The sequence below is a fragment of the Zootoca vivipara genome, chromosome 8 (genome assembly GCF_965207765.1).
Source record: "Zootoca vivipara chromosome 8, rZooViv2.hap1.1, whole genome shotgun sequence".
In the NCBI taxonomy this organism is placed as follows: domain Eukaryota; kingdom Metazoa; phylum Chordata; class Lepidosauria; order Squamata; family Lacertidae; genus Zootoca; species Zootoca vivipara.
The window spans coordinates 38,454,241-38,467,388 of record NC_142591.1 but is presented as its reverse complement, the minus strand read 5'-3'; the positions used below and the strand labels follow the sequence as shown (position 1 = coordinate 38,467,388).

General features: G+C 41.3%; 1 protein-coding gene across 7 annotated transcripts in view; it reads left to right on the top strand.

The window, feature by feature from the left end:
• LDLRAD4 (low density lipoprotein receptor class A domain containing 4) overlaps positions 1-13,148 on the top strand; it is a 289,122-nt gene that overhangs the window by 260,919 nt on the left and 15,055 nt on the right. The window contains exon 1 of one of the 7 annotated variants that reach the window (XM_035124993.3): positions 8,528-8,898. The exons of 5 other annotated variants lie outside the window; for them this stretch is intronic. Coding sequence is in view for 1 of the 2 variants with exons in the window: in XM_035124992.3 (XP_034980883.1) it covers positions 9,566-9,635 (70 nt within the window). In the remaining variant the exon portion in view is untranslated. Of the gene's footprint in view, positions 1-8,527; positions 9,636-13,148 lie in introns of those variants that run through there. One more of the 7 variants, XM_035124992.3, reaches the window with a different exon arrangement.

Sequence of the window (13,148 nt, the reverse complement as noted above, 5' to 3'; positions counted from 1 at the left end):
GCACCTTTTTTTTAGCTCCTGCTTGAATGGGATGAAAGGAAGCATAAGGTCGAATCCTTCTTTTGGTATACATTGTAGGAAAAGCCTAAACAGCGTCATCCCTTTGTGAACAGGAATAAAAGATTTAACACTCAATCTTGCGTGACAATCAACGATGGGTCAAAATGGGAAACAACATGTAGGAAAAGGCAGTAAAAATCTTTACATAAAACATATTGACAATGGTAATCTTCAACACTTTGTTTCATAGGTCTAGCTTTTACTGAGGCCATGAAGCTGTATCTTGAGCTCATAATGATTGAATGTTCTTCCATATAACATGCGTGTGTGTGTGCGCGCACACACACACACACACACACACACACCCCACTAGGGCTGCTTTAGGGCTGTCACTATTTTTGGGTGGGATTCCATCACATACCAGCAAATTCAGGTTGTATAATTAAAACTGATTTGGAGGTATGGCACAACAAATCCCTTCCTCAAAATATTGGACATATTGCACTTAGGAAAGTGGTGAGGAAGCATACTGGGAACCATAGGATAACATTTGACACAATGCTGTTTAACCTTTCCACAAACAAATCAGAATGAATATGCAATAAATAGCCAATGTTTTCTATGCTGCCTGCAAACAAATCAGGTTGAATGCTCAATAAGCAGGTTGTTTGGAAGTGACCTAGAGGTAGGGGAGAAGGTCTGCCTGATCTAAATTTGTGTGGATGAATTTGTGTACTGATTGTGATCCACCACTTGAAACTTTAAGTGGTACAGCTCAGGCACAGGCTTGCTACTTTGGTAAGAACAGGTCATAGAATCACAGGATCATAAGGCACAGCTTGATAGTCAGTCCCCTTCATGTCCTAAGACATGCTCCGCCACATCTTGATGTGCACCCATTCCCCAGATGAACCCATATCACAGAACTAGTTACAGGTAGGTAGCCGTGTTGGTCTGGCGTAGTCGAAACAAAATTAAAAAATTCCTTCCAGTAGCACCTTAGAGACCAACTAAGTTTATCATTATGGTTGGTTGGCATTCTCAGCTCTCACAGAGGTTATAGTCTGCCAGAAATAGAGAAAAGGAGTGCTATACGCTGGAGACACCTATCTGACTAAACCAATGGCTTTGTTTCCACATGATTGCTGTTGTTGCATAGTGTGTGTGTGGCTTTTGCTGTTGCTTTAGTGGCCAGTCTTCTAATCTACAGATTAGATCATCTCACCAAGTAACTCAAATATAAAGAAATGCTATCATTGTAAAGAGGAAAATAAATAAATAAACTGTGCCCTTTTCAGTAAGGATTATTTAATTCCTGAGGTTTTAATGGAATCAAATGGAGGATTGTATTAGCCAGTAATTGAATTAATAGGAAGTCATTCGATTCCTGTATTTAACATTACAGCTGCCTGTATCAGATTTTGATACTTAGCCGCCTAGACTTTCTCTCTTTAGGGATGTTCTCCTCACATGAAGAGACCTGAACCAATTATAATGTGCCAATTTAGAAACCTTTTCTAAATATCCTCTTTCCCCATGTTCACTTATAGTGAGAATTTTTTTACTTATAATTCTTTCTCTGTTTGGTGCATTTCTATCCTACCCTTCTCTAAAAGAACTCAGGGTAGATTTCCTTTTCTCCTTTTTATTCTCAACACAATCTTGAGTAATAGGTTAAAGGTAAAGGTAAAGGGACCCCTGAAGGTTAGGTCCAGTCACGAACGGCTGACAGATATTGACTAGACCAGAGTCATCTAGTTAGCTTAATAACTCAGTGTGGATTTGCACCCTGTACCCTGTTATTTAACTCACTTGTGAGAACAGAATGCTTCTTCACATAGTCATGTTTCCACAATATAAGGACTCTGGCAAAGAATGCTTGTGTAATATGAGGAATTACAGGTTGTTGTTTTTTACCTTAAAAAAGGTTACTAACTCTCATAGTTGTGAAGAAGTATGAAAATGGAGGCCTAGTGTCCGCTTACTCTTCTCTTTGGCGATCACTCGTAGTCGAGTAAGATTGTCTTCCATAAACACGGTTTTAACAATGGGTCCGTAAGTGATTGTGGAGGCCAATTCTGGATCATTGCTTACTATTCTAATTTGCACAGCTAGAACTTTTAATATCCCAACTCATTGCAAGTCACAATTTTATTTCCATGTTTATAATGTAAATGTCAGAGAAAGTAATACTGAAGCCACTCAGTGGCTGAAGTAAGATTTGAACCTGATCTTTGAAGTCCAAATTCAGCAATATGCACTGAACCACACTAGTTCTCTGATGCATGTAATACGTTGACTGTGCCAAGATGATAACATTGTTAGCAGCCTGGTACCTCAAAATGACTATTTAGGAACTGCTGGCTTACAAGGCAGGTTTGGCTAAATTCAGCCCTGAATTTTGCTTGCTTTTCAAGTGGTAGTGCTCTGTGTCTCAGGATAATTCATTCCTGCACAGCACAAAACAAACTCAGCCACAAAAATGAGGCCTGTGGGTGGACCACATGGACTGTGGATGAAGCACAGCTGTGTTTATCTATGAAACAAGATTTTAGAAGAGATTTAGTCAAGGCTTTGGAAGATTTTTTTTATTTTAAATTCAGGTTAGTTTTCAAAGTACTTACTAATAATGTCAAATGAAGCAAGCTTTAAGAGTGATTTAATATAGAAGCCTAAACACTCTACTTTTGTTTTAAATCCTTCCTCCAAACTTATTTCTTCTGGCTTCTGTTTCTAATCTCCAAGCTAGTGCCATCTGTTTACTTGCTCACACCTAATCACATAAAAACCAAAATAAAATAAAATTTGAAATGTTAAAAAAAGGTGGAGGTGCCACACACTTTTCTTCTTCTTATTATTATTTTCAGAAAATGATAAAATGTTTCTCCTCTTTCTTTGTCCACCTTGCCCATATACCATCAACAGGTCTTCCATCAACAGGTTTACCATCAATAGGTAAATGGCATTTCCATGCGCTCTAGCTTCCATCACGGTGTCTCGTTGCTCCAGAAGTGGTTTAGACATGTTGGCCACATGACTTGGAAAGCTGTCCACAGACAAATGTTGGCTCCCCCGGCCTGAAAGCAGAGATGAGCGCCGCACCACATAGTCAAATTTGATTGGATTTAACCATCCAGGGGTCCATTACCTTTTACCTTTACCTTCAGCTGTTGGATTCCTGAGGCAAAGAGGTCTTTATTTCCACAGCAGTATATTAAACATAAGCTTAGGCCTTCAGACATGTAAAGCACACTTATCTCCACATTCATAAGCAAACAATCCATAACTTTTTATGCTAAGTCCTCAATGAAAACTCTTGTGACAGATGTTGTAGTAAACCCCCTTCTGTCAGGCTTTTGAACGAGGGAAGAATCTGTGTTCATCCCATGATAGGGAAAAGGAGCAGTTATGTGTGTTTCTGCTGTTTTAATGTTTTAGTAAGTGTTTCAAAGTGCTATTTTATATGAAGCCACCCCGGGTTTCATTACTTGTTAATGAGGGATGGGGTAGAAAGGAGCAATAGATGCATAGCAGTAAAATTGCCACTACATGGAAAGTGAAGTCCAAAATGGAATGGATTGTTAAAACAAAAAACTATCAGAATTTCTGCTATAATGGCCAGAATGGATTCAAGAGTTATCAGGATTGCTGTATTTGTTTGTTGTAGCAAGAATTAACCAAGTATCCTATACCAGACTGAAAATTTGTTCCAGTGTTGTCTGATATAGAATAGTGTAAATGGTAGCATTGCTTGCATCACCTGCCAATTTTGAGTGGGTCCCCCTCCTCCTAATTTATTTTATCCTATAGGATCTATGCTCTCACCCTGCTCATCACAAGCCTAGTGCTGTCCAATTCCATGCTGTGGTGATGGACTTCATGTCTTATAAGAAGGGGTGGTGGTGGTGGTGATACAAGTCCTTCCCATCCATCCAAGCCACTCCCACTGCACTTTCCCTCCCAAGGGTGTCCTCAGAATCCCCCCCCCCCGAGGGGACAAGGTCTATAATTTGTGACTACCCATTGTTGACTTGTGATAAATCCCACAAATCATTACACGGTGCTGAAGAGAAGTAACAAGAAACAATGGTGGTTTACTGTATTGTATGTAATTATACATTTCAGAACTACTAACTTTATACACTTAGTAATAATAGAGCAGGCATAGGCAAACTTGGCCCTCCAGGTGTTTTGAGACTACAATCCCCATCATCCCTGACCACTGGTCCTGTTAGCTAGGGATGATGGGAGTTGTAGTCCCAAAACATCTGGAGGGCCAAGCGCCTATGCCTGTAATAAAGTAAGGCAATAGAAAGGCATGCAGCTTTAATTTGTCAATTGAACAGTACCATAATACAAAATTTAAAAAATCATAATACTGAATTACACACTATTTGCACATAATCTGCATTGGGTGTTGTGAATGCCAGACATAAGGTCTGAAAAAGTCAAGTTTTTTGCTAATGTTTGTGTATCCATAATATAAAGGAAATTATAACGCAAAGTGGATCACTCTTTAAACAAAAACTGGAGTTTTGGAGGGTCTTCACCAAAATGGTCAATGTAAATTTCTCCTTGGGATAATTCTTCAACTTTTCTCTTATGGACACCCAACAAGCCAGACAATTGATCTTCACTCATTGTGGAATGTAGCTGTGTCAGCACTCTGCCCCAAGTGCTAAAGAATCGTTCAGCTGTGCATGTTGTAACTGGTAGGGAAAGTGCTGTGAGGATGGCCATTTTAATAGCAGAACACAGTTGGGTGTGGTCCAATGGTTCAGTTAGGCTCATATTGCATAAGTCACAAGATGAGGGGTGTATTTCCTTCTCCCTACAAGTCATACCAAGTGACAGATTCATCCCTAAAGTTTTCAAATTTGTAACAGTTCCTGAATGAAATTGACATGGTCTTGCAAGTTTTTAAGTTTTCCTTCAGTGTGGTACTTCTGAGATGGATGTACCAGTAGTTTCAGTAAACAGTAAGCAGGTTAGTTTTCAAGAATCTTTGCTTACGATCACAAGACAAACAGTAAAAGTTGATGTCTATGATAAAAGTTTATATTATAAACCACCCTGTTATCTTTGGATGAAGGGCAGGTACCGGTATATAAATTAGATAAATACATACTGTACATACTGGCATGAATTTTTTCCCCCTTGGTGTTGCTCGATCCTGCTAATTGCTTGATTTGTGATATTTGGGTAATTGTCTGCATGTGAAGAGATGCTCTTGATTTCTGACTCCATGTTTCTCATTGGTAGTTTGGGTATTAGATGTCATCTGTGGATGCTCCCATGGAAAATTTTCATAATGGTTTTAATTATGCCAACAGCATTGCACACATCACTTACACTGTTCAGTTCATTTACAGTAAGATGATGTCTATGGGATGAGCAGTGGACAAAGGCTGCCTGAGGATAGTTTTGTGCTAGAACCCCATCTTATTTTCCTGCCATGGTTGAATGGCTATCGTATCCTTGTCCAACTAACTTACTGAGATCTATTCCAAAATCAGCAGATAAAACTGTGTTGTGCCTACTGCAGTTTGGTCTTATACTGAAATAAACCCCAGGAATTCCTCATGTACAGATGCATTCCCATCACTTTCTTTCACAACACCTAGAGACAGTTGTTCTATTCCAGAAATATCTGTTCTTTCATCTATAAAATTAAAAATGTCATGGAAGTATTAGCCTTCACAACTGTGTCTTCCCTCAATATTTGGCCACACAACTTTATTAATTCATTCTGCATTCTTGCAGGTGTGTACTTGTTTGACCCAATTTCCATTAAAAAACAAAACATTCCCTGCCTTAACACAAAACTGCCTACCATGTTACCTGTAGTACCAGTCTTACAACAAAAAGCAAGCCCGTGTCACCCACAGTGCACATTGGCTGGTATTATAGAGTTCATATGTTTATTTTTCTCTAGCTCTTGCATATGACTTATGAAGTTGCCATTCAAACAAAACCTCTTGACTTTTCATGACAGAAAGAAACCTAGAAGCCTAGAAACCTAGTCTTCATAGGAAACACTGTACCCTCTACTTCGTGAGTTATCTCTTGCAGGTTCACCAAAGTCTTTGTACTTGGAACAAAATTGCCAATGAATATGTCCTGTCCGCCTCGTACTAATGGCTGGGAAATAAATGCCATAGTGCTATGTAGGTCCTTTCAAAACAGCACAGTATGCTAACCAAAGATAATATTTAGAAAACCATGCATGGTGAAATGCTCTTGGTACTGTCCCTGTCCTGCCTAGAAGTCATAACTTTCTGTCAGCATCCAGTATTGTGTAAGGAGCTCAGTGTTAATACACTGGATTTGCTCTTGATATGTTGTTTCCTATATCCAGTTTTTTTCTGTTGCTTAAGTTGTACAGTACCTGGTAGCTGCTAAAGTATTTTCATTTTGGATATTCCCATGCGCTGCCTGCACATGGATTTTTTCTGTCTCTTTTGAGGCAGACACATTGGGTGCTACTTGCATGATATGTCTAGGGCTCACTAACTGTCTTCTGCTTTTTGAAGTAGATGTTTTGTGTTTCTGACTCAGAGCAAGAATGCAACTAGACTCCTTTGGCAGGGAGGGAGGGATATGAATAAATTCACTACATAAAATACTTGCCTAAAATGGCCTGTTTTATAGAGGAGAACCCTCTCTTTGAAGAGGTGTCTGGTACCAGTCTGATGCAAAGATGAATAATACTGGAAGAGGACGTTGCCCATCACCTGGCTAGCAGACTGAGCAGCCACCTGGCACAGGTTTTTCCACTATGCTAAGATTATAGATCTATTCAAATCAATACTAATTGTTCCTAAATTTGCATTTACAGTACGCACAAGCCCCAACTTGTGTGGGGGTTGTGTTCTGGCTCATTGTGTGTGATGGCAGAGTGTGCATAAGCCCCTCCACCCCCTTTTCTGGCCATATTACTGTACTGTGATGCACATGTGCTTGTCAGTTGGATGCGTGTAAATCAATTGTTGCCTGTATATGCGGAAATTAGGCTAGCATGTGCAAGTTTCATGTAAATATTTCCCCCCTTTGGGTGATGCATTTCCTCTCTTTCAGCAAGTACTGTCTAAAAAACACGAAAGGCTTTGGCTTCCACCGTGGAAGTACTCATGTACCAGTAACCCGGAGCTTAAACTGGCCATTTTAAGGGCATTTCTAAAAAGCCACTACCACCAGTTCCCTAAATGTTTCTTCTTAATGTGGCATTTTGGCATACAGTACTTCTGAATATCGTCTGGCTTTGGCTAGTGCTAGTAAAAAGGTAACAAACAAATGGTAGCTCTATCAGTTTGAGGTTTAGAAAGGCCCCTAAGAATGCCTTTCAGGCTGCAAGCAGTACAGTTTACTTGAGAGTAAGTGTCACTGAACCTAATGGGTCTTTTTTCTGAGTAGATATTAGGCACCTCTAGATTATCTGTTCATTGAACAATCATCCTGATATGCTTGCACAAATCTTGTTCCAAATTATATGGTTTCACTATTTACTGAGCATTTGTTCTGATTTATTTGCAGGGAGATTATATGACAATGAACATTTATCCCAATTTGTTAGTGAGCAAATTATACACCTTCCCATCTATCATTATCCTACAGCTTTTAGTGTACTTCCTTATCACTTTTTTAACTGCATAAAGTTCCTTTAAAAAGAGGAATTATTTATTTTGCCAGAGCACTTTAACCCCCAATTTATTTGCATCTACATTTGCAAGTATTCTGATATGCAACTATTTCCTGCAAAATAGTTAAAGTCTGGAGGTGACTATACACAGGGGTTGTCTAGTTATTTCCCACTTGTCAATGTTTGCTCATCACTTTGCATCCTGTCCTTTCTGCTCGGAGCTCAAGACCATGTAGACATCACTGGATTCTTTATAAAAAAATAAATCAGACAACTCCTGTGTAGCTGCTGGGTTTGAGCAGGGATTTGAATCCAGGGCTATCATGGTTCTAACCCATTTTCTTTTATCTGGTACAATGCACCATATTGCAAAACAGAATGTGGAAGAAAGCTATTTGAAAAAATATATGGCAGCATACATTTTTTTCAGTGTTGGTTTTCCATTTGGATTAGAGATGTGGGAAAAGGAAAGGAGAAGAATCTTAGCTACATGTGGAAATAGCTTAATTGTGACCAGAATTTACAAACTGTGCGCCATGTGTTAAAACACCCACATCCATGCATGCAAACACCTCCTTTTCTAGAGGAAAATCAGCTGGAACATTTTTACAGCGGTGCAGACCCATTGAGCCTAATCCCGTTGATAACAGACACGGTCCGCCCCCCGCCCCCCCCCCCACACTAAGTATTTCACTTGACAGGGCCTTGGAGGCAGATGCCTGCGTCAAGAGTTGACAGTGCGCGAGTACCACATCGAGGGAAGATTAGCCTCCCGGCCCTCTGCTCATCTCCATACCGGCGTTTGGATAGATCAAGGTGGGGAGGCGAGAGGGCGGCATACTGTAACCTTCATGTACTCAACGCACGGTGTGGCTGGCGGGCGGAGGGGAGACCGAGACAAGGAGGCTCTTGTGACACGGGACGGCACTGGCAGCGCGGTGTCTCTCTCTCTCTCTCTCTCTGTGTGTGTGAGTGTGGTGCCGCCGCCGCCGCCGCCGAGAGCAGAGCTCAGCTGGAGAGAGCACGTGTGCGCAGTTTCCAATCGTAGCCGGAGCCTGGGCTGGGCGGGGGAGGGAGCCCAGCAGAGCCTCCTGAGTCAAGCGGCGGCCGCGGCGGCGAGGGCCGCGTTTTGGGCACGGAGTGACGCACGTCGCGCTGGAGCAGAAATGCGGAAGAATTAGAAGCCTCCACAGTGTCCATGGGCTTGGTTTAAAGAGCGCAGCAGCCGCGGCGGCGGAGCAGTTGGGTGCGGGAAGTTGGTAAGAGCGGCATCTTCCTTAGCTTTCTCCCCACCCTTCGCCCTCTTTCTCCCCTTCTTCCTCCTTCCTCAAGCTTTTTAATTAGGCCATATTAATGTTTTTCATGTATAATATGGAGCTCCATATATATATGGAATTAGGACACCCGATCGGGATTAACAGATCGACGTTTTCTTTTTCTATGATTTTCCTTCCTTTTTAAACTTTTTTTTAAAAAATAAAACAAACAGCTTTAGAAATCCACGAGCGCGCTGCGCCATGCGCCTTTACGCAGGGTCGCCCCCTTCCGTGTTTTTTCCTGCGGGTGCTTCTGTGCCCCAGCCGGTGGCGTGGAGCGAGGCCAGGAGCCTCTCCAGGAGCTTCGCCTCGGGCCGGGAAGCATGAGAGGCCTCGGAGAAGAGTCCCCCGCTTCGCGGCGCTCGTGCGCTCTTCTGCGGGCCCTTGTCGGGCGGCGCGCACCTCCGCTTGCGGTTTGAGCCGCCCCGACGGAGTTGTGTCCAGGAGCGCCACCGCTTTTGCCTGCCTGCCTGCCTGCCGAGGGAGAGACGCGGCCAGGCCAACCCCCCACCCACCCGACTGGGAGACTCGCGACGACGCTGCCTGGCTGCTGCAGGGAGCCCAAGGCGATGCCCTACGCGCTCCTTTCCCAGCGGAGGAGGACACGATTATGTCCACTGACCAGCTTAACAGCACAACATTGAAGGATGCTCAGTTGAAAGACCTGGTTTTGGAAGGAGGTATTCTAGACCCCCCCCCCCCCAGCTTAGTTTAATTTTGTCTCCAAGTTATTTTTCTTTCTCTTCGCCTTAAACCCTTAATCACTTTCCTGCCTACCCGCTTTCTGTTTTACTTTCTCTAGCATACTCTGTGTAATGGGTCTAGTATTTTTGCTGTTGTTACTATCCGTCTCTGGGAGATTTTAAGACTATCCATACTCAAGAACCTAACATAGAAAGCCCCCCCCCCCAAAAAAAGCCCGGTTAATTTACAGCCAATCCAGTTCATGTCTAGCTCAGATAGAAGTTCGATTCAGTTCAAGTATGTTTGTATAGATGATACTCATGGTCAGGGCAATTGAAATGTTTTTGTTTTAAATATATGCTTGCAGGTGGAGATCATATCTGTATAGAACTGGGGCAGTGAGGTAGACTGAGGTGTATAAGACTGTGGCACAAGTCAGCATTAGATACTGAAGAGGGGGGGATATGCTTATTTTGGTTTCCATTTTATAATGATAGAAGTATTTCACATGTGTGACTATTATATGTACTGTACAAAGGTTGGAGGCTTGTGCTTTTTATTTTGCCTTTTCATGCTGGTTTTATATGACCCTGGAGACGTAAAAATAAGTAGGATAAATACTACCAGGCATACTTATTTATTGCTATTTACATCAGATTATAAAAGTATAAAAGTCTTTACTAGTACTTTATATAAATTACATTATATAAATTGAAGACTCTTAAAATGTGTTGCTTTCATTAAGAGTTAAAAATTCTCAGGGGGGGGATATTATGATTATGTATGCAAATGAGTGTGTGAGCCAAGATGAAGCCTTTGTATAAAAATGGTTTTCCTTCACCTTGTGGAAATAATCCCCAGTGCTGGGTTTTGGAATGCAGAGATGTTATATGGATGTGGGGAGAGAGCCCAGAGTTTGAAGCTACACTGCTGTTAAAGTTGTGAAACTATGTTGCAATTAAAGATGTGACTTTGGAAATGAACCCACATCCTGTTGATCAAAAGGATCTGATTATGGCTCACTTGGGCTGCAATGCTATACATGCCTACTTGGGAGCAAATCCCACTGAACTCAGTAGGACGCACTTCTGAGTAGACATGCATTTTTCTGTCCGTCTTGTTCTCCTTTTCTACACATGCACATATTTAACATACTGTTATTTATCTCATTTTTGCCTCTTAAAATGTTATTGTTTATCAAATTTTGCTTGCATATTTTCAAACTCTTTAGTTCGCAAAATAACCATTCATAGGAAAAGAGGAACTGGCCTTCTGTAAAAATGTTCAGGGCCCTTGATTAAATTTAGAAGTCTATGCTTTTGGCAGATGCAGAAATAACGTCATTCCAGCCATCACCGCATTCTAGGAAAGCCTAAATCAACATTACTTATTTTGTACATTGGTCTTTCACAACTGCTGCTCAATTGACACAGTAATAAAATATCTTTGGGCCAATTAAGTACTTGGGCTATTGGCCTCTCAAATAATCAGCCTGCTGGGGTACTGTGGTTGAGAAATAGTTAGGCTGCGACTTTTTTAAGCCTAAAACTTGTGCCCTCTTAGTAGGTCGGGGAGGCATGGTGGGAGAGGACACAGGGCACAGAAAACAAGGGTTTCTTTTGTACCCTGTTGTCAATAACAGCTGCAGCAGTGACCTGAGTATAAGCTAACATATTGACTGATGCATGTGAAGTTTGAGGTAGCAGCAGTGGGAAACTGTCACTGGTTGAATTAAAAATATTTGTATTTTGCCTTATTGATAGCCATAACGAGGGAGCAGCTAGGGAAGCAGAAAAGGAAAAACAAATTTTCTGTTTTCTTCAGAAACATAGACTGTGAATAATTCTCATGCCATGCAGAAAAATGGTAAGATTTTGTGCACGGTCTTGGAACGCATGTCCTTGTATGGCAGGTATTGTTAGATTCTACCACTAATCCCCTTTCGACATTCTCTATTCTTGTGGAGGTGAGACATCTTGATTATTTCAAAATCTTGATTGTTAATCTTAAAACTCTCTCCCAATGATTGGAAAAGGGATAGTTTGGAGGGAGAAAAAAACACTCTATACTGTTTATTTTCCACCTTCTGCCTAGCCAAAGCTTTAAGAATAGGAATTGTGATATACTCTTATTCATCTTTTTGTGCACTTAGCTTTAGAAATTGCTGAATGATAATCTTGCCTTTTCTTTGAATTTCCGCCATGCCAAGGATGCCCAAGTGTCAGCCATTATGCTTGTGGATTATATAATTCCATATGTGTGAGAGATTCTGGTTCATTAAAATGTTAGCTAATACATATTTTAAAATACATTTCTGGCTTTGTTTTGCCATTGCTGTGCCAATACAGTGGTACCTCTACTTATAGACGCGATCCGTTCTGGGGTGCCGTTCGCACCCCGAAAAGTCTGTAAGTAGAGCGGCACTTCTGTGCGTGTGCGTGACGCAACAGAGCGCTTCTGTGTGAAGCGGCAGAGCAGTCCTGCGCATGCGTGAAGCATGCAGAATGCTTTTGCACTGTGCAGCGAAACCCAGAAGTATACACTTCCGGGTTTGCCATGTTCGCAACCCAAAAATCCGCAACATGAACCTAACGCACCTAGAGGCATGACTGTATAGCCAATGAAAATAACAAAGGCATGTTTTAGCTGAAATAAACTTAATCTTATATATGTATGGATTGTTCAAGATGTGAATTGTAAATATTATTACTTCATTAATATCCCACCATTCCTGCAAGGAGCTCAAGGGGTGTATATGGTTCCCCCCTCCTCATTTTATCACCACAACAACCCTGTGAGGTAGGTTAGGCTGAGAAACTGTGATTGGCCCAAGGGCACCAGTGAGCTTCATGGCTGAGTAGGGATTCGAACCCTGGTTTCCCAGGTCTTAGTCCAGCATTGTAGTTTGCCATGCATATTTGAAGTTTGATTTGTATTTGCTGTAAACAGGAAACTGAATGGAAGGAAAACCTATTCATTCTTGCACGTACAAACATGAACATTATTCTGTCATTGATGTGTTTTTCCTGTTAATTTGAATGGCTAAAGGTGTGAACCTTCAAGATTAATGATGTGACAAGTTTGTCCCAAAGTGCCATAATTTTAATTGATGCATTAATTGAATCTGAGGCGTGTAAAGCAATTATCATGTCTTCCAAAAGGAAAACATTTGTAATACCCTGGGGCGTTTTCTTTAATCTTTAAGACATTTTATGGGCATTGCGACTTTGTAAAACTACAGTGACTTTCTAGGTTAATCTCTCATCACCATGGTTTCACTGCGCGCACGCACGCACACACACACACCATCAATCCTGTATGAGCCAAAGAAAGTCAATCCTTGTTCCTTTTTTCTTTAATGAAAGCTTTACATATTCAGGGTTTTCTTCTTCAAAGGAATCCTTCTGGTTATTTAACCTTCCCCTTACATTTTTCATTTATTGAACTGTTACTGTGTTGGTGGTCGTAATATTAATGGGAGACTAGATACAGATAAACGATTACTTATT